Here is a 21,126-nt window from a genome sequence, read left to right on the forward strand (position 1 = left end):
AAGATGTCGATTTAGGGGTAAATGAGGTAAATGTAGCTGAATTAAAACCAGGACCCCCTTATGTTTGCCAATCTTTAAAACCACTCGAAATTAAGGACAAAACTCGACCAAATAAGAGTTATGCCTTTGATGTATCTAAAGCTGATCATATTTTCGACATTTTATTGAAGGATGGGCAAATTATATTATCTGATGATCATAAAATCCCTACTCTAGAACAAAGAAAGGGTCAAAAATATTGTAAGTTTCATCATGTTTATGGTTATTGGACTAACAACTGTGTTCGTTTCAGGGATCTTATTCAGGACGCCATTAAGCAAGGACGATTAAAATTCAAGCAAAAAACCAAAATGCCGATGAAAATCGATTCTGATCCCATGCAAATAGAAGCTAATTTCGTGGAACCTATCGACATACTAATGGTCGATGTTGCTGAACAACAGGGGTCATTCGATCGAGCTGTAGAAGAGTTAGAAGGAAAAGGCTCTTTGAATGACACCCTCGAAGTCTTCGAGAAGGAAGAAGCTGAAATCTTCCCAAAGGCTGGTGACTCGCTGCTGAACTTTCTAACTCGAAAGAAGGAAGCAGACAGTGAGGTCATGTTGTGCCCAAGGTGCAGCGCCGTCTTTGATAAAGCGGCAGCTAAAGCCTTCGAGCAATCAGAGATGAAGAAACACTATCAGGTGACCACCAACCAGGTGATCACCAAGAACAAAGGGATCCAGACCCAGAATGGTTCCATCACCATACGTGATCCCCAGACTGTCCAAAGCAGGACCTTCGTACCTGCTCAAAACGTTCTGAGCAACACATGGGTTCGAAACGTGCTGCATCCATCATTAACTCGACCAAAACTGCAGATGGTCGAAAAGGGCGGACCGTCACATTCGACCGTCATGCCACAACAAGTTTTCTCACAATCCAAGTTTTTCACTCAAACTGGGTTCAAGAATCCATCCGGGAGCCATTTTCAGTCGAAAAAGCCCTATTTTAAGGCTCTTATGACTAAAACTCAGTGGCGAAGGGCTCAAAGAATCAGGAAAGCTGAGCATGAAGCACAAGCCTTCGCTCAAGCTCAAGCTCAAATCCAGGCGCAAGCTCAAGCTCGAATCCAAGCCCAAATTCGAGCCTAAAATCAAGTCCAACAAGCCCAGGGAAATGCCGCCAGAAATATGCGGTGTACCCCGGTTAGTGTCGAAGTCAAAACGACTCAAGAGAGGGCACCAGCAATGAAGAAAGACTTGAAGATGAAGAGTCCAGAAATCAATTACGATGCGGATGATGAACTGATCACCGATGTATTCGAATCAGGCTTTGAAGATGATCTCGAGGACATACTCGGGGTTGTATCCATGCTGCCTGCTGAATATGCCGAAGGAATCGGCGAAGGAGATGAAGAAGACTTCTATGCCGATGACGAACCCGATAATAACCCATGGGGTTATTATTATTTGGCAGAGGATGGTTTACTTGCTAAATCATCGGCTGTTTTCGAGAAGCCGACACGTGAAATGAAGAGTCATATGAAGCCGCTATACATTGCGGCTCGAATTGACGAAAAATTTTGAGTGAACAAAGTCCTCGTGGATTCTGGGGCAGCTATCAATATTATGCCCAGTTTTTTACTGAAAAAGATTGGGAAATCCGAAGATGATTTGCTCCCACACAACTTGGTACTAACGGACTACGAAGGGAAATCTTCAAGTTCCAAAGGAGCCCTAATCATCAACTTGAGAGTTGGATCTGTTTCTCGAGCAACCATCTTCGTAGTGGTAGCTTCTAAGGCAAGTTATAATCTATTGCTCGGGAGAGAATGGATTCATGGGGTTGGGGCAGTACCTTCGTCACTCCATCAGAAACTATGTCTTTGGAATAACAACGGAGTGTTGGAATACGTCGATGGAGATCAGAGCTATTTTAAGGCTGAAGTTCATGTAAGCAGTCTCGATAGCAAAACTTTCGACAAGTATTTTGCCAACATTGCGCCACTCTGTATAGAAGATATAGGCGACCCTCATTTTGGCTGAAATCCTCTCCTACCAAATGCTCGCGAAATTCGACACCAGATTCGCCTAGACCATTCGGTGGGTTTTTACGGCTTCCAAGAAATAGTGGAGGCCGAAAAGAATGGAAATGAAGAGTCTTGAAAAGAGCCTTTTGGCTCGAATTTCGGCTTACGTAGCCGAAAATAAAATAAAAACGGCTCTCGAAGCCGGAGATACTTTGGAGGCCGATAAAATTAGTTCGGCCATAAAATCACAAAAAATTGAAGAAATCTCGGTCCATAAAGCCGTAGACCCAATCCAAGGCCATGCAGATATCAATATGGTCGAAAGTTCGATTCATCTAGCCGAAAGAAGAGAAGCGGCCCTAAAAGTGGCCGAAGGATTGGAGGCCGATTCACCATATTCGGCCATTAAGACAAATTCGGCTTATCTAGTCGAACAAAGGCACACAGAACTCGAAACATGTGTGATTCAAGAAGAATCAGTTCTAGAGACCGAAGGTAACGATGTTCGGCTTGATTGTATCTACGATGATGCACCGATTAGCTTCGAGAAAGATTCAGCTCGAAAAGGGCCAAAAATGGAGGCACAAGATCCCTTAGAAGAAGTGAACCTTGGAGATAAGAAGGAGCCGAGGTTAACTTTCATCAGTAAATTGGTCGACGAAGAAGTGAAAGACCAATTAATCAAGCTACTAAGGGAATTTAAGGATTGCTTCGCCTAGGATTATGACCAGATGCCAGGCCTTTCGAGGGAATTAGTCGAACATCGACTCCCAATTCGACCTGAAAAGAGGCCAGTAAAGCAACCACCTAGGAGATTTGCGCCAGAGATTTTGCCAAAAATCAAGGAAGAGATCGAAAGGCTCCTTAGAGCAAAGTTTATTCGTACAGCCAGGTATGTTGACTGGATCTCGAACATAGTACCTGTGATTAAGAAAAATGGATCTCTTAGAGTTTGCATTGATTTTTGAAATCTAAATACTGCTACACCAAAAGATGAATACCTTATGCCAATAGCCGATATGTTAGTAGATTCGGCAGCAGGTAATGAAATTTTAAGTTTGTTAGATGGATATTCAGGGTATAACCAAATTTTTATCGCTGAAGAGGATATATCGAAAACAGCTTTTCGATGCCTTGGGGCTTTAGGAACTTATGAATGGGTAGTAATGCCATTCGGATTAAAAAATGCTGGAGCTACATACCAGAGGGCAATCAACACTATTTTTCATGACATAATAGGCGAATTTTTGCAAGTTTATATTGATGATATTGTTGTGAAATCTAAGTATAAAAGTGACCATGTTGGTCATCTTCAACAAGCATTTGAAAGAATGCGAAAATATGGCTTGAAGATGAATCCTCTAAAGTGTGCTTTTGGTGTTATTGTAGGACAGTTCCTTGGCTTTATTATTCACCAAAAAGAAATTGAAATCGACAAGAATAAGGCCAAAGCAATATATGAGACACAAGCCCCTTCGACTAAAAAACAACTGCAATCGTTGTTAGGGAAAATAAATTTTCTACGAAGATTTATTTCCAACCTTTCTGGCAAGGTTAAAATCTTCTCACCTCTATTGAAGTTAAAGAAAGAAGAAGAGTTTCGATGGGAGGTAGAGCATCAAGCTGTTTTCGAGGAGATAAAGCAATATCTGACAAAACCACCAGTAATGGTTCCGCCAAAGAAAGGTTTTCTCTTGAAGTTATATATCTCGACATCAGAAGAAACTATTGGGAGCATGCTAGCTCAAGAAGACGAAAATGGTGTCGAAAGAGCTATTTATTATCTTTGTCAAATGTTGATAGGTGCAGAATCTCGATATAGTCCAATCGAGAAATTATGTTTGTGTCTATATTTTTCTTGTGAGAAATTAAAATATTATATTAGGCCTTTTGATGTACATGTTTATTCACATCACGATATAATAAAATATTTCTTGTCGAAACCTATCCTTCATGGTAGAGTTGGAAAATGGGCATTGGCTTTAACAGAGTATTCTCTAATTTATAAACCACTAAAATCTGTAAAAGGCCAAGTCGTTGCTGATTTCGTTGTTGATCATTCGATTCCAATCAAAGAAGTAGATTTTATAAGTCTAAAGTCATGGAAATTGTACTTCGATGGATCTAGTCATAGAAATGGAATTGGAATTGGAATACTGATAATTTTACCAGACAAAATCCCAACGAAATTACTCTTCGAGATAAAATCGGCTTGTTCAAACAATTAAGCTGAGTATGAAGCATTATTAGCTGGACTTGAAATACTGTTAAATTTCGGGGCAAGAAATGTAATCATTCGAGGAGACTCTGAGTTAGTAATAAAGCAGCTAACCAAAGAATATTAATGTTTAAGTAGAAACCTCGTCAAATATTGGGTAAAAGTGAATAAGTTATTACAAAAATTTGACGAAGTCATTCTATAACATATTCCTCGAAACAAAAATCAAGAGGCCAATGAATTAGCCTAAATTGCCTCGAAATATAGAATTTCGAGTGAAAACCTGGCAAAATTAACAGAGATAAGGGAGAAGTTAGGGTCAACAAACCTTGAGATCTTAAACATAAATGACTTAACTGACCAAGATTGGAGGAAACCTTTAGTCAATTATCTCAAGGACCCCAACATTCCAACTGATCGAAAAATAAAATTTTGAGCAGTTAACTATATAATTGTGGTTGATGAATTGAATAAAAGGGGTGTTGATGGCACTTTACTTCGATGTCTCAGCGAACATGAGGCTTATATTGCCCTGGCAGAAATCCATGAAGGGATCTGCGGAGCTCATCAAGCTGGAGAAAGAATGAAATGGATGTTATTTCGAGAAGGATTGTACTGGCCCTCGATGATTAAAGATTGCTTTGACTACGCAAAATCTTGTGAAGAATGTCAAAAGCATGGTAATATTCAACACGTTCCAGCTTCAGAATTACATTCAATAATTAAGCCATGGCCTTTTCGAGGCTGGGCTCTGGATTTAATTGGCCAAATTCATCCTCCTTCAACAAAAGGCCATAAATATATCATTGTAGCTGTCGACTATTTTACGAAGTGGGCTGAGGCAGTTCCATTGAAAGAAGTTACTCAGAGTGATGTTGTTAATTTTATCGATGAATATATAATTCATCGATTTGGTATACCAGAAACTTTGACAACAGACCAAGGAACTGTTTTTGTAGGTCGAAAAGTAACTCAATATGCTGAGTCCTTGAATGTAAAAATGATAACGTCGACCCCATATTATGCCCAGGCCAATGGACAAGTGGAGGCAGTAAATAAAATTTTGATTAAGTTAATTAAAAAACACATTGGATCAAAACCAAGAAATTGGCATGACACTTTAAGCCAAGTATTATAGGCATATAGGAATTCTCCAAATGAGGCCACGGGGACAACCCCATTTTGACTTGTTTATGGCCATAAAGCCGTTTTACCTGTTGAAGTGAATCTACAATCAGTTAGATTACGGCGGCAATTCGAGTTACCAAGTGAAGATTATTGGGCCTTAATGTTTGACGAGTTGAATGTCTTGGATGAAATTCGCTTAAGTGCCTTAGAGAAAATGATTCGACAAAAAGAAAGAATTACGAGGTCATATAACAGAAAAGTACGAGGAGGGTTTTTTAATACTGGTGAATTAGTATGGAAAGTAATTTTACCGTTCGACAAAAAATTAAGGAAACTTGGAAAATGGTCACCCAATTGGGAAGGCCCCTTCGAGATTGAAAATGTGTTTTCAAATAACGCGTATTCAATTCGAGAACTTAGATCTAATAGTCGAATCATGTTGATTAACGATAAGTACTTAAAACCATACAAATCAGAAATACATGAAGTAAAAATAAGTCAAGGCAAATAAAAGATAATTCGAGTAATAAAAAGGCCAAATGAATAAATATCATTTAAAGCAGAATTCGAGTATTTACATTAAAATAACTACTAGAATTCAAAGGAAAATACATGAAAAAATCAAAAAGGAGGCTTCGAGCACATTTTAGTGTAAACGACTCTCAAATTTTGATATCTGGTTTCAAGAGCTGTACATTGTGCATCCAGACTCGAAATATCCTCCATAGCTTGAGCTCTCTCGATAGTCAGGGTCTTCACATTTTCTATAAAAAATTTTCTTTTCTTCTCACAAACCACACTAGCCTTTTTCAGCATCTCTGACTCCTTTCGAGCTCTTTCGAGTTGTTTCTCTAAGTCAACGATTCTAGCATCAACCTCTTTCTGCTTCATATCGGCATTAGTAGCCGATTCCTTTAGCTTGACCAACCCAGTTCGAGCCTCTTTTAATTTATTAGAAGCAAAGTCCTGCAGTGATCGAGCTTGATCTTGTTTAGAACCAACTATAGCAGTTTGGTCTATAATTGCTAAAGAGTCGATGAAAAGAGATTCAAAACGTTGGAGCCCTTCAGAAAAAATCGAAAGCTGAGCCTTCAACGAAGAAAGTAAACCTTTGATCTTGGCAACCAAGACCTTATCAGTTGGAAGGTTCTTCATCATTGGCGCATCAAAGACCAAGGACCTAAGCTCTTCGAGCATTTTTTTCAGTTGATTCAGTAGGCTTGGAGATTTCTGAATGTGACCCTGAAGGAGTATGAGATGAAGAGGAAAAAGTGAAGGTACCAGCCAAAATTTTGTCGATGGCCCCCTCTGGATCTTCCTCTACCATAGCGTTAAAATCATCCAAGTTCATTTCTGAGTTAATGGATGATGCTGATGGTATAACCTCAATGTTGGGAGGACCTTCGACAGAAATTTGGGGGTCTTTAGGGACTTGGTTTCCCTCTTCAGCTATATTCTCCTCAACTTCATGTAAGGGCCCCTCCTCTTCTGATTGATATGAAACAACATCAACCTCGGGAGAACCTAGAGGCGGTGTTTGTCGAGATATAGGAGACACCTAAAGAAAAAGAAGTTAAAAAATTCACAAGTATGAAGACCAAATTTCGAGTAAAAGGATGCCTTACCTCAGGAGCCAGCTCTGTTTGAGCTTGGTCTTCAGAACTCGAGCTAGAAGAGCTCGAAGAAGTATCCGAAGAAGAACTCGAAGATCCAGAACTCGAGGAAGAAGCTGCCTCGTTCCCTTGTTGGGCAGTAGTTGCAGGTTCTTTTCTCGAGATTTTTTGAGACTCCTCAAGGATAGGAGTCAAACGTTTTTTAGGGTCTTTTCGGACCCTAGGGGGTGAATTGACACTCGGAGTGTCATCAGTCGAAACCTGCCACAAAGAAAAGGATAAAAAATTGCTCGAAAAGACAGAATAGTACTTGAAAAAAGATAAAATTTACCTCCACTGATGGAGCTGAAGGTTGATCAGGTGTCTGCTGCACAGGAATTGAAGCAGTCATCTCGATAGAAATCTGGGGCTTGGTAGGAGTCTTGGTCTTAGGAATGGCCTTAGCCTAAGAAAAGAAAAGAAGCAGGCTTATAATCTAAACCCATGTCGAGAATTAATTAAACCCAAGTCAAAATAAGTTACATTAGATACCCCCGAGGCAGCTTGGGATGTAGACGAAGAACCCTTTTTAAGGGTTGTTGAAGGAGAACCTTTTCGAGTAGATTTTTATTTTTTCTTAGGAGGCTTATCCTCCTCCCAATCCTCTTAGTCATATCGACCAACAAAAGGTTCTGTGGGAAGAGCTGCAAAAAAGCTTGAGAAGTCAAAATTAAATAAAAAATATAGAAAGGCATTTCGAGAAAAAAACAGGATAAACCTTACCATCTTTAAACTTTGTAAGGATTCTCACATCCCGAATATCAAGGTGAAGAGGGTAAGGGTAAGTTTTAAAAGAAAATCTTGAAGTTGTTATTTTACTTCAAGGAGGGGATAATTCATTCAAAAGAGTCGAGGGTAAATCGACCCATTTAGGAGAAATTATGGGTAAGGCCAGAGCAAAATTACAGTTTGGTAAAGGGGGAAAGGTTGGTCAAAATTTTTTGAAAAGAATATCTTCTATAAACTGGTCAAAAGAATGAAAAGCATTATATTTATTTACTCTTTCTTTGGTTTTCTCTTTTAAAGAAATGGCAGCTTCAAAAATGGTTTGAGATATTCTCCGTGGTAAGTAAATAACTTTAAAAAATCGCTCTAAAGATTGAATTTCTCGAATGTGCGTACCTCTCGTCTTGGCCTTTGGATCCCCTTTCTGAAACATAGAAAAAGTAGAAGTCATCTTCTGGTTGCACGCTTCGACAGAAATTTCGTGATGATTATAGTAATTGGACCACCAATTCTGGAAAGCATGGGTACAATAGAGCGATGGCTCGAATTCAAAAGATGAAATTTCAGGCCTACGTTTGCGGAAAAAACTTATGGCGTCATTTAAGTCTTTAATGCTATTTCGAGCATTTTCTAAGAATCCACGGCTGGATTCATCTAACATAAACGTAGGCATTAATTGGCTAAGGCCAAATTGTCGAGCTACGAGGTTTGGTTGATAGGTGACCACCTGATTACGCCTCGGGGTGAAAGTACAAAAATGAAGTTGACATGAAAGAAATTGTCTCCATGTCATTAAAGCCTCAGATTAAGCACTTGGTGTTCTCGAAGGAAAAGGGCGCTTAAACCAAATTGGCCCTATTTTTCGAGCAAAAAAAGGGGAAAGTTGAGGAGTAAAAGATTAAAGAGACAAGAAAAAGTTGAAATATTGCCTAAAAGCATTACAATAATGTTTTTTGGCTACATTCGTAGTCAAAAAAGTTAAACGGAAACCCTCAATCTCTCGAGAAATATTGGGTGGCTCAGAGCTTTGTAAGTTTTCTTCAAAAATAGCGTTCAACCAAAGCTGAAGTAGTCAAAAGGGCCCACTAATGATTGAAGGAAAATCATTAGATCTAAATGAAGCCACTGCTTCATTTAAGTTCTCATACAAGTTTCCTAATATAAGTTTCCCAAGGCATATCGAAGACTCTTCGTGTAGCAATTGGGCCAAAGTAAGTAGTGTCTTTGGCACTTGGAGCGATCTCGAGCAAAAAACATAGGCAGAAAGCCACAACATCAGGAAGGCAACATGCTCTTCATCCGTAACAGGACCATCTCGATTCATATTCAAGGTTATGAAGAGTTGGTAAGAAAGCTTTTGGAAGTTGGGAGTCACATCAGGATTTTTTGGATGAGAATCTGGTCAAAACGAAGGACCAGTTGGCCTAAGCCCAAGAATGGCAGCAACATCGAAAAGAGTTGGGGTAATCATACCACAAGGCACGTGGAAAGAGCTAGTTGCTCGATCCCAGAAGAAAAGAGAACTCATGATCATAGGGAAGTTGTAAGACAGATTGTACCTACATAACTGAATGATATCATAGATTCCCATGGCCCTCCAACTATCTTGTTTTTCACCCTCAACTCTATCTAACCAAGGCAAATATAAGTCTTTGGTTACAGGAGGCATAGTTCTAAAGATTTTTTGGGCATTCTCGAGAGAGTCTAAGTTATATTTGGAAAAGAATGCCAAGACCCCATCAGCAGAAAAAGAAGACTCGACAGATGACTGGGGAACAAAAGGACCTAAAAATGCATGAGGTTTCGAGCCTAATGAAAAGGGAATAAGTACCTGAGATTTCCAAATAGCCAATTTCTCCTCCTCGAGAGGTGACTCAGGAAGGTAGCTCGAATGACCCAGAGGCACGAGCTCAGCACTGGAAAAAGCAGAGGGAACCTTAGACTTGGAGGCCATTTCGACGAGAAATAGGGAAGATGGGGACGAACTAGAATAAATTTCGACACAAAAGAAGCAGAAGAGAGAGAACAGAGCTCTAAGTAGGAGAGTAAAAACGAAAGCGTGAAAAATGAGAAGGTAACTTCGCTTTTTATACTGGTCCCCTACCTCGTGCAAGGCCCATACAAGAGCCCAAGTTCAAAGCATTTTGGCACTTAGTGGGAAGATAAAGAGATAGTGGGGTGTCTTTTCGATCTAAAATGGCCTTAAATCCCCAACAGAACGGAGCACGTCTCAATAATGGGACATTTTCGGTAACTGCCACGTAGTACCTGCATTTAATGCGCCGACTTTGGACAACGTGCCTAACATAAAGCAGGTAAGTAGCAGAGACGCCATAAGAAATGGCGAGAAAATTAGAAAATGAAAAATTTTCAATTAAATATCAAAATAAAAAATATTAAATCTCATTAACCTGAGATATTAATATTTTGGGGGGCATCTGTTTGGGATAATGAAAAATTTTCTAAGTTGAAAATCGTCTCGAAGGAAACTACATTTCAACAAGTTTTGGGGGTCAAGAAGGAGCCAAAGATAAGCCTGAACATAAGAGAAATTTGGAAGATTTGTGGTTTTAATTAAGAGGAACACATTTCGAGCTATTTTAGGAGATTTTTGTCACATTGTTGATTTTTCTCTAAACTGCTTGAAAAACAAGAAAATATTCCAAGACCACAAAACTAAAGGCCTTTTCGAGAAGTTTTGAGGAGTTTTTAGTCACTGACACCCAAAACTACTTGAAAAATAAAACTGGCAAGAAAATATTCCAAGTCCACAAAACTGATGATTTTTCGAGGAGTTTTTAAGTCCCTGACACCCAAAACTGCTTGAAAAATAGGACTAACAGGAAAATATTCCAAGTCCATAAAAACTGATATCTTTTCGAGGAATATTTGAGGAGTTTCCAAGTACCTGACACCCAAAACTGCTCGAAAAGCAGGAAGTGGTAAGAAAATATTCTAAGTCCACAAACTTGGCTGAGCTCCAAGATTTCCTCCAGAATTGCTCGAAAAATAAGAAGTGGTCAGAAAATATTCTAAGTCCACAAAACTGGTCGAGCTCCAGAGTCCCTCCAGAATTGCTCGAAAAACAGAAATGAGCAAAATGTTTTAAGTTCACAAGACCAAGACAAGCTCTCAAAACTCCAGGATGGCTCGAAAAGAGAAGTCAAGAAGAAACTATTCTAAGGCCATAACATTAAAAGAGTCTCCTAGGTTTTTCTCAGAATTACTCGAAAGATAGGAGTATTGAAAAATCCAAAAGCGGCTACCAGTAGTTATCAACATTCACCACTACACAAAGGAGATCATGGGCAATAGCGGTTACAGCCCCAACAAAAAGCACGATCACAAGCAATCGTGGATAGTGAGCATCAACAGTTGAAGTCAGTTACCAAGAAGTGCCCGCAAAAGGAGGAGAACGGTGGTGATCTTCATGTCTATAAATACTCCAAAGCACTATTTCACGAAGGACGACTTTTTGCACCCAGACACCGCACCTAAACACTCTGAGACGCTGAAACCCTGCACCGCGCCAGATACCAGCTACAAGGAGACCTACGGTGGCCGTTGTTTGCCGTTGTGAGGAGTCGTACGTTTACATTCCAGCACCTTTACATTCCCGCATTTACCTTTCTGCATTTTAATTTCAGTGCTTGTTGCTTGTATCTTTGTACACTGTTTGTTTCCTGTTTACTACATTTTTGTAAAAGCATCCACGTTTGATTCAATTCTGCCCATTTATTATTCACTATTATTGCTTAATACTCTTTTACGCCGTTAATTTGAGCATCACGTTAACAACACACTTAAAAGAACCCAAAGAAGACCTAAATCCAGTCCCCAGATTGATCTTTGGATTATTTGTTTACAACTGTTATTTTTCACCGTAAACACTCACAAAAAAAAGTCCCAAAATTCAAAATGACTTCTTTCTTATCCATCTAGACTAGCATAGATCATTTGTAATGAAAGTAGAATTAATGGTGTTGTATAGCAATGCTTCGATAACGAAGTTGTGCTTACTAGAACGCTTCACCAGGTTTAATGGCAAGAAAAGCATGTGATAGGAAGGAAATGGTAACATGGAGTTGATAACATGATGGATGAAAATTTTTAAATGTGTTAGAAAAATAAGAAAGAAAGAAAAACTGTGAAGAAGAAAAGTTGTTTATGGCACTTGATCATCTAGTTTAATATCTCTTATAACGATACATAATACCCTTAAAAATTATATCTGGAAAAAAGAATACTTTTGATTTTCCTACAATATATAGGTTTTTTTCTCGAAAAGAAAGAGACAAATTTTATTTGTTTAGTATTGTGAATTAAAGAGTGTGATTTATATTCTGAAGAGACATCAATAATTGAAGAAGCCATCAATCTTGTAGGTTAACTACAAAGAAATGCAAAAAACTGCTGATGGATGAGAGATTTGTCATATTCAGATCAATGCTAAATGCAACAGCCACCGATAAATGATTAATAGCTTCGATTCAGATATTTAATTCACACTGCGAGTTAGGGAAAGGATTCTACTGAAGCTTTTTTCACACCTTTGTACGTGAAACAAATAAGAAAAACCCATGATTTTGTTATTTTTTGGCCATCCTTTTATGAATTGAGTTCAAATTTAACTTCCTATTTGTTGATTAACTTTGTCAAAACTCTGTTTTGTTCTTGTTGATTCTCAAAATTAGAGACATGGGCTTCGAAATCTCAGCCCAAAGACTTTCGGCCCGTGGGGTCCATGTGAACACTATTTGAACGCCAAAGCAGCATACTAGAGTGAGTAGAGAGTATAGCACACTAGGCTCTAGGTTTGACCAAAATGAATATACTCCTAAAGGGGTGTAGTATTTATTATGCATGGGCTAGGCCTGATAGCACTGACAAGCCAGGCCTCTTAACCACTGAATTAAGCACTGCCTTAAGTAGTCCACTTTCCATGCTTCCAATTACAATATCTCCCTACATTGAATTGTTTATTATTTCTTAGCCTTATATAAATGCTTTTCATATTTAAGTAAAGGGTCTTAAATGGTGCAAAAAGAAGAGGGAAACACGCAAAAGGACGAGAAAGAAGCTAATTCCGTTGAATTTTCTACTCTGTTAGACATTATCTTACAAAAAAAAACCCTACTATTTGCTATATCTCATTACTGTACATACACAAAACCTAGTTAGTAAGATGAGACCCTTATGTGCAGTCCATTTGGTGCCACAACTCTAGGAAATTTCATTAATTTATCTCCTCCTACTTCTTCCCACCTGCAATCAACATTAAATATCCCATGTCAGAAACAGCATCTATTTATTACATTAGAATTTTCAAAACAGACAAACAAGCATTTTGTCGATGGATAGTAATATTCTTGCAGAATGTACAGAATCAATAAGCAATAATATCAAACAATTCTTTTAAGTGGTGGATGAAGAATAGTAAATAAATCAACTCTCACCTATATCTAGTTACAAAGTAGTGTAAGAAAGTGGAAATTTCTGCTATGCCCAACTCCTTCCCTGGACATTGTCTGGTGCCTCCTCCAAATATCAAGAAGTGGCTTTGTGACTCTAGACTGTTACCCTGCATTTTGCAGTTGGTCATTAATTATGCTAGCATGCAAAATTTATATAAAAAAAAAACAGGAATAAGTTGTGTTACAAACCAGCCATCTCCAAGGGTTGAATGTTAGTGGATCATGATACAGAAATGGATCATAATTTATCTCTCTTGTATATACATATATTCTCCACCCTTTAGGAATCAAATAGCCTGGTAACATGCACAAAAAAGCTCTAATAAGCCTCTTGATTGCCACAAAAAGATGCTAGTTACACACACTCTTATCATTAAGAATAAAGTACGGGCCCTTCTTGATTTTTCAATCAAGAGCATAGCATTTTAAAAAATTAAAGTAATGCTAACAACCAAGAGGAATTTGTGGGAAAGGCATCTTTTTTTTCTAAATAAATTGTTATATACTAATGGAATAGTGAAATGGGTCTGGTTGGGATGTCCAATTGATGGACAATGCATGTGTACAACTACAGTATCCCTAGGGATACATTTATTTTCCGGTTACTGTTTACTTGACAAGTTTCGTTGATGCTGTAAAAGTGGCTTGAAAGAAGTATGAAAAGTCAAACAGCTTCTTGAGCCCATAAACATATACATAAATACTAGTATACAACAAGAGCTAGAGACATATACAACCCACCGTTTAGTTCCATGTCGTGGGTTGTTTTTCTCAGAACCCCATTAACTATTGTAGCTAATCTCGAGGTCTCAAAAATCACCTGCCAAAATCAAAGAGATAACCATCAAAATTTTGATTTACTCTACAGAATTATTGGAAAGAAAATTCTTCCAAGCAATGATTTTTATACATCACAATCATTAATTCATCACAAATTAAGGAATAAAAACAAATATTTTATTAAGTGAAAAATACACTCATTGTCATTATTTTTAATACATCACAATTATTGATCCCTTAACTAAGTGCCTTAAAGTAAACGGGGGTGCTAAGACCCTTTATTTTGCAAGACCCTTATTGGAAAAATTCAAACTGAAAAAAGTTAAATGAATATACATAGAAACGTCTTACCGCACGAGTAAACCTCATTGACTTGAGATCATTACAGTCAATTGGATCCTCCGGTTTTTTCCTCTCTCTTATGGCAAAATGCTCTTTCTGCAAAAGGGACATTCAGTGTTATCACAGTGAGGACAGACAATAATGGAGCATCAGCAAGATACCTAAGAAATATGAGAATATTTGCACTAACTCTGATTTCTTCAAGAACTTTGGGATGGTCATGGAGGTACTTCACGGCCATCATTGATGTAGTTGAAACAGTTTCATAACCAGAATACATAATTGTAATAATTAGATCAATGATTTCCTCATCAGTCAGTTTGTACCGATTTTCATCTCTTCTCATCAAGCAACCAAGCATGTCCACGTGCCCATCTTGGGATGCTTTCCTTTCCTCTAGCAGCTGACTCAGAATGCTGATAATACTCTTCCTTGCCTGCAACACACATTAAAGTCTATGCTTCAATGTCTGATTGAAGAAATGAAGTAGTAACATCACTTGAAGGGTCTAAACTTTCATAAGCTATTACCATCTGCAAAATACTGCTTTTTTTAATTGGAAAGTGTATCAATTCATTCTTCCCATAATTTCTAAAATGTGATTTTTAATGAAAAAAAAAATATTACTAGTAATTCTTTATCCAGTAATGTAAAGTCATTAATGGCTAAGAAATAATCTTCTAAATTAAGAATTTATCACTTTTATATACTTAAGAGCTGAGATAAAGGAAACCCAAAAATTATTTAGAACTGTAAGGTGATGTTGATTTAAGCACCAATGGGGAAAGATCAAGGACTGTACCTGTAATCCACGGCGATAATTGGTGCCGGGAAGGTCAATAGGCAGAGAGAGAGTTCCTAAGACTAGCTTAAAGAACTCATTCATGAATGGCTGAGATATTGAGCTGGATTCCATACCAGCAATCTGTTTCAGGGAAGAGAGAAATGCCATCTGTTCCAAATATTCGAGAAATTGTAGTTATATTAGGAAATTTTCCCATTTGTTTATTGAGGAATTTTGATAAGATTGATGGCAACACAAACCTCTTTAGTTTTCTCTTGAATGTTGATGACTTTGTTATCCCAATCACTCAAGTGGATTCTCATGAACTCATCAACTTTTGGTAAAAGCTGATCTCTTATCAGTGTGGGACTAATGATTGAAAGCAGTGCCCCTCTCATGTACTTATGAGTGGAGCCATGAACAGCTGCAATATTGCATTTGCCTAAGATATCTAACATGGATTGTGGGTACCCGGGAACAAGCCCTTTTGCTTCATTCATGAGTATGTATCTATTAAGCTCCGGATCCATGGATACAATGGTAGGGCAACCCAGTATGTGGGATTTAAACAAACTGCCATACCTGCCATTCACAAAACGAGAGAAGAAAAAGTTACAATCATAACCAATGTGGTAAAAGACCAAAAGTACATCAATGAACAGTATTTACCTCACCCAATTTAATTAGTTTGAGGAAATACTACATCACGCAAGAAAATGCTTTGTCCAATAGTCATGCTTTCTCTCATTTACACACACACACACACATACATTCATGATGTCTATGGCCCTACCCCACTTTCCTCTTCTCTTCACTCCATAGTCCCTACCTTCCCAGAAACATAGAAAACAAGATATAGTGCATTAATTTTACTCTTTAACAACGCTCATTGCCATCACCAAAACCATTTCATGAATCAATTTCCACAAATTTTTCCTCTTGAAAATGCAAGACGCTAGGCCTAGTACCTACAATAACCTTAAAAATTACTGTGATAAATCACAGTAGCATGCAGGGGATGCTGATGAAACAGCTTTCAATAAGGAAAATGCTAAAAAAATGGAACAAAGTCATGCTCACTCAATAGGATTAAGCTACAAGCCATGTGCCAAACTGGTGCTAAAGCAACTTTCCCACTTACACAAAGGAACACAAGAAGAAGAGTTATTTAAACACATGCACCGAACTTACCTTGTCCTTTGGTTTTTCATGAAGTTTGGACCTTGCTTAAGAAACTCAGTTGTCTCTCCAAAAACAGGCCACCCCATTGTGCCTGGAGGCAAACCTTTCCTCCTATACCTCACTTCATTCCATTTCAAGAGAGCAGAGCAAAAACAGAGCACCAAGACCACACCGAGAATTGCCATGAACAAAGCCATTGGTGCTCCCACTCCAAACTCAACTCACACAAGAGACTTGAAGATAGTAACACCTTGCTTCAATAGAAGTCACCACAAGGGTACACATACATACATATATATAGGTCCTTGAGCTACCATTTGCACATAAGAAGAATGACCATATAGACAAAAACCGCCACTCTACAGGGTAGTGGCGTTCCCTATTGTAGGCCTTGGAGATTAATTAAAAATGAAAAAGTGGTCCACAAAGAAATATAAAAAAAAAAAAAAAGAATTCGAGATTATAGGAGTGGAAAAAGGAGTTTCCTTTTGAGAAGGATTTCAGGGAGGGCACAACTAAACTCAATAGATATTAGCAATCTACAATGATTTAAGACTTGAAAAAGTATAAAACCTTAGTTGCTTTTATAAGAGGGAAGAGAAGAAATGAGAGGGAGGGCCGGTTAGAAGGATGTTGATTGATGATTGTTCAATGAAGCAGATGCTGTAAAGTATAAACTATTTACTGCTCCGCTGCTTTTTGATTAAGGTCTTGGATTTATCCATGAATCTTTTAACTTATGATTAGATGTATATAAAGTAAAATGCCATCCAATAGAGCAATTCCTTTTATTTATTTATTTTTTTACCTTTTCAATTGGGGCATGAGGATAATGAGATGGACTTGGTTTTATATTTTCCATTTTATCATAAAATTATTTGAATAATAAAATCATAATTTTATGCCAAATGTTAATTAGTGTCTCGAGGGCATCAACATAAAATAAAAGTGCAAAAGTATTATAATCAAAATAATATTAATGTAATTTTTAATTAATATTTTTAGCAATAATTTTTATTTAAGATGATGATCAAGTTATCTTACGAATAATTTTTATCAAAATTATTTTATTTAATATTTTTTATAAATTTTTAACGTTCTAACAATTGGATTGAAAATTTTATTGAATATATTAAATTTATCAAAATTTATATAAATTAAAAATTGATTAACACTTTATTAAATAACTTTATTTTAATATATTAAATATTAATTATATAATTATATATTTAAGAATGTTTAATTTATTCAAAATTTAATATGTATAATCAATGTCACATTATTTAATAATTTAATAATGAAATATTTTGATAAAAGACTCAACATTTAAAGATTAACTTGAACTTTCAAAGTTTGTTAAAATATGTAAGTCACACATTGATTGATAAGTCAACATATCACGGGAATATAAGTTAAACAACTTTATTATAAACTTGTTTGTTAAAATATAACTCCCATGTTAGTGAGTGAATAATATATCAAATTTAAATTAAAGTATCTTTAGTAATTAATTTTTCCTTCACAAAGTTTAAATTTATATTTCAGGAATAATCAAATTTTTTTATTATTCCAACCAATAAAATGTTTTATAAATGAAAGATGGTTAAATTTAAACCAAATTATAATTTATTATATCATCATAAAATAAAATGGTTTAAGGATTAAGATTCTCAACTCAAGAAAAATTGCAAAGGATCCGTTGCATGTAGATGAAATTCAAATCATAAAAAATATATTTTCATGAAATGGTATAAAGAAGCATATCTATAATTTTATCCTGAAGGCATAGGAGAAAAAGCTTAAAAGAAAAAGGCACATGCATAGCACCCCATTGGACCTAAAAGAAAAGGTTGACATAGCCAGCCCCAGCCCTTCACATGTCTATCAATAAGATATGGTCATTGAAAATGAATTAGTACATAATCCCACTACAAGACACTAGTTTTTTTTTTTTTTTTAATTACCATGTGAATAATGATTTTTAATTACAAAAATTACTTTTAAAAAAAGAATTCAAACTTATCATTTTCCTTAATATTTTTGATCTTGATGTTTCCTTGTTGCAATTTCAACCTGGGGGACTGTAATTCCTAGAGAACCATTCTTGACTTGTTGCACTGTTGAGTCTCTTGTGGGTGTGAATTACCAAACAAGTACAGCCAGATCAGTCTCAATCGTGTCCATGCAAATAAATAGATGTGTGTATAAATAGATAATACATAAACCATAACAAATAAAAATTAGCCTTGATTTTACATCTAATCGGAGATAAAGTTCCATGATTGTTATAATCACAAGAAGGGAACACGTTGTAAATTCTGGGATCATAAATTTTGAAATCATATGAGAGAGTAAGATAAAAGACAGTGGGAATTATTTGCATCTCAATTATGTAATTTGTCCAATGAAAACGAATAAAGAGTTGAGGATTTGCAGCAGAAAAAGATAAATGCTTAATTTTATGCTAATCACATCGATCAAATTAACATGAAATGGACACTTAGATTTTGCCATGAACGATTACCCCTTACTTTTCGCCTCACTGATTGCGTAAATTTGCATGGTTGAGGGACACACAAAGGACGTATTTTCCCTTTATAGATTACTAAAATTAATGAATTACTTCGTTGTTTCATATTCTGCTTTTCAAACCACTATTCGATCACTGCGTCATTATTGTGTAATTTTTCTTTACAAAATTAAAAAAAAATGCTTTCAGTAGAAATTATAAACATCATTTAGATGTTAAAACTTTTCCTTTTCAAAACAATTTCGTAAATTCTTTTTAACTAGTAAAATTGCTCAAAAAGCACGAAAAATGACAACAAAAAAAGACCGTTGACAAAATTAATTGACGAATCAACTTAAAATGTATTGTCATTTATTTAATATGAAAACTATCTTTGTTAGTATAGTTTTATTTAATAAAAAATAAATTATTAATATAAATTTAACATTTACGCTATAATTATAATATATTTTGCTAACATTTTATATTAATATAAAATTTGAATTAAATATATCACATTTTTAATTCAAATTCATAATATTTATACCCACGTTAGTTCTTATGGAAAAAAAAACACTATATTGATGCTATTTCTCTTTCAAATCGACCATCGTCCTTAAAATCATAAAAGTTAGAAACCTAAAAAAATGAAATTATAAAAGAGGAATTATATTATTTATATTATATTTTATAACATTTAAAAATATTGTTGGCACTCTTTTCATCATAATTTACATTTTTCTTTATTATTTATCTCTTACTTTATAATTTTATAAAAAAAATTTCAGTTGTACACGGACTAACAATTGGACATGAACCGTACAAAAGATGGTGGTCAATCAAAGTCATTCCATGAGGATGAGATGAAGATTGCCCTGCGATACTGTTTCAGAATGTGTCAGTTTCTTCTTAGTATTTTTTGAAAAATATGTTCTCAAATTCTTCACTATTCAACACAGTTCAATGGCAACAAAAAAGGTTCACCTGTTTACAAAACTCAGGAATTGGATTTATTTTATTTGTGTGGTTCCTTCTTAGGAGAATTATTATTCATTCATCAATATTGAATATAAATGCATGTCCAAGGAACTGAGTAGTTGTTTGATTTTATATAAAAATTAATTTCAATCATAAATTAAAAAACAAATTACTAGCTTTTAATCATAAGTTCCAAAATTTTGCATACCTTGAATAAGTTTTTATTTTGTAAAGAAAATCACAAATTTTCCAAATAAACATAAATAGTGCCTTTTAAATTTTTTTCACATAATTCAAAAAATAATCTAATTCAAACACAAACTAAATTAATAGAAACAAAAGTTTTATACATAATTTTTTAAGCGTGTGTTTATAACAACACTTGTAAACTTAAAATTAGATAAATTTAATTTTGTAAAATTAATTTTATTAAAAGTAAGTTTAAAATGACATAATTTATATTTAAAAAAAATTTTAAAAAAATTCTGTAGCAACATTTAGTATAAATTTAACTTATTTTAAATTTATCACGTTAACTAAAATATGGGATTAAGGCCAAAATCAATTTTAGTTAACTAAATATCAAAATTTTCAGTAAAATCATGTTATAATAAAATAAGTATGATATGATTCCACCATATTTCAATATAAATATTTCAAACTATCGAAGCACAATAAGCATGTAATACGTGTAATTAATTTTTATTTAGTAAAGATGTGTTTGGTTACTTACATATACAAACTCTTACACGTATTATGAGAGAAAATTGGAAAAAAATTATAGAAAAACAAGACTTTTCTCACCCTTGCAATTAACTCAAAAGAGTAAATATTATATATATGCCGTAGTTTTAATAAATATGAAACATGGTAACACACCTCATTCATTTCTAGAATTAGAGATCTGGTACTCAAATTTCATAGGATTAAACGTGTGCAAATATATCTAACATTTAATAAACTCTAAACTGTATTAAAAAAATGGCTTAACTCACTGTTGAATAGTTAAATATCATAATATATTCTTAATTAATGTGAAGGATCGTAACAAGAAGTTTTAAGTGTTAGTCCAAATGTCTATAGAATTATATTTCAACAACAAAATAAAAACTAAACTTCATACTCACCAAGCAGAGCGAAACTCGTACAGTTTTGTGCTGTGATTTCTTTTAATTATCTCTTCAGTTTTAACTTTAAACTTTGAACTTTTCACTCCTCAATCGTCATATTGTTTTTTGACATAATTGGCTTGGCTTGAAGGAGAAGACTTGTCTTCAAGTGGCACAAAAGGTAGATTGGATGGTGACCAAAAGAAAAGTGTGGATCCACGAAGAGATCCGTA

The 21,126-nt window shown here is 35.5% G+C and overlaps 2 protein-coding genes across 2 annotated transcripts; both read right to left on the reverse strand.

The window, feature by feature from the left end:
- Nucleotides 1-6,537: 6,537 nt before the first annotated feature.
- Nucleotides 6,538-8,396, reverse strand: LOC113862552 (polycystic kidney disease protein 1-like 3). Its single transcript, XM_027495633.1, has 4 exons — nt 8,010-8,396; nt 7,302-7,415; nt 6,983-7,231; nt 6,538-6,915 (listed from the first exon to the last, which is right to left on the reverse strand). The coding sequence occupies exons 1-4, from the start codon at nt 8,394-8,396 to the stop codon at nt 6,538-6,540; spliced, it is 1,128 nt and encodes a 375-aa protein (XP_027351434.1).
- A 4,358-nt stretch (nt 8,397-12,754) lies between these two features.
- LOC113861763 (cytochrome P450 85A) lies at nt 12,755-16,830 on the reverse strand. Its single transcript, XM_027494788.1, has 9 exons — nt 16,307-16,830; nt 15,376-15,697; nt 15,134-15,283; nt 14,522-14,767; nt 14,341-14,427; nt 13,951-14,029; nt 13,399-13,505; nt 13,192-13,316; nt 12,755-13,000 (listed from the first exon to the last, which is right to left on the reverse strand). The coding sequence occupies exons 1-9, from the start codon at nt 16,492-16,494 to the stop codon at nt 12,913-12,915; spliced, it is 1,392 nt and encodes a 463-aa protein (XP_027350589.1). The 5' UTR covers nt 16,495-16,830; the 3' UTR covers nt 12,755-12,912.
- Between the last annotated feature and the right edge of the window lie 4,296 nt (nt 16,831-21,126).

This window comes from Abrus precatorius, unplaced genomic scaffold (assembly GCF_003935025.1).
Source record: "Abrus precatorius isolate BTA unplaced genomic scaffold, Abrus_2018 Scaffold3, whole genome shotgun sequence".
In the NCBI taxonomy this organism is placed as follows: Eukaryota; Viridiplantae; Streptophyta; class Magnoliopsida; order Fabales; family Fabaceae; genus Abrus; species Abrus precatorius.

Coding starts and splice junctions, on each gene's coding strand:
- LOC113861763 (XM_027494788.1), bottom strand. CDS start 16,494: ATGGCTTTGTTCATGGCAATTCTCGGTGTGGTCTTGGTGCTCTGTTTT. Junction 14,428..14,521: donor AAGTTCTTGAAGAAATCAGA/GTTAGTGCAAAT, acceptor TCCCTTTTGCAG/AAAGAGCATTTTGCCATAAG. Junction 13,317..13,398: donor TCAACCCTTGGAGATGGCTG/GTTTGTAACACA, acceptor TGCAAAATGCAG/GGTAACAGTCTAGAGTCACA.
- LOC113862552 (XM_027495633.1), bottom strand. CDS start 8,396: ATGTTAGATGAATCCAGCCGTGGATTCTTAGAAAATGCTCGAAATAGC. Junction 7,416..8,009: donor AAGAGAAAACCAAAGAAAGA/GTAAATAAATAT, acceptor TTCTTTTCTTAG/GCTAAGGCCATTCCTAAGAC. Junction 6,916..6,982: donor AAACAGAGCTGGCTCCTGAG/GTAAGGCATCCT, acceptor CTTTTTCTTTAG/GTGTCTCCTATATCTCGACA.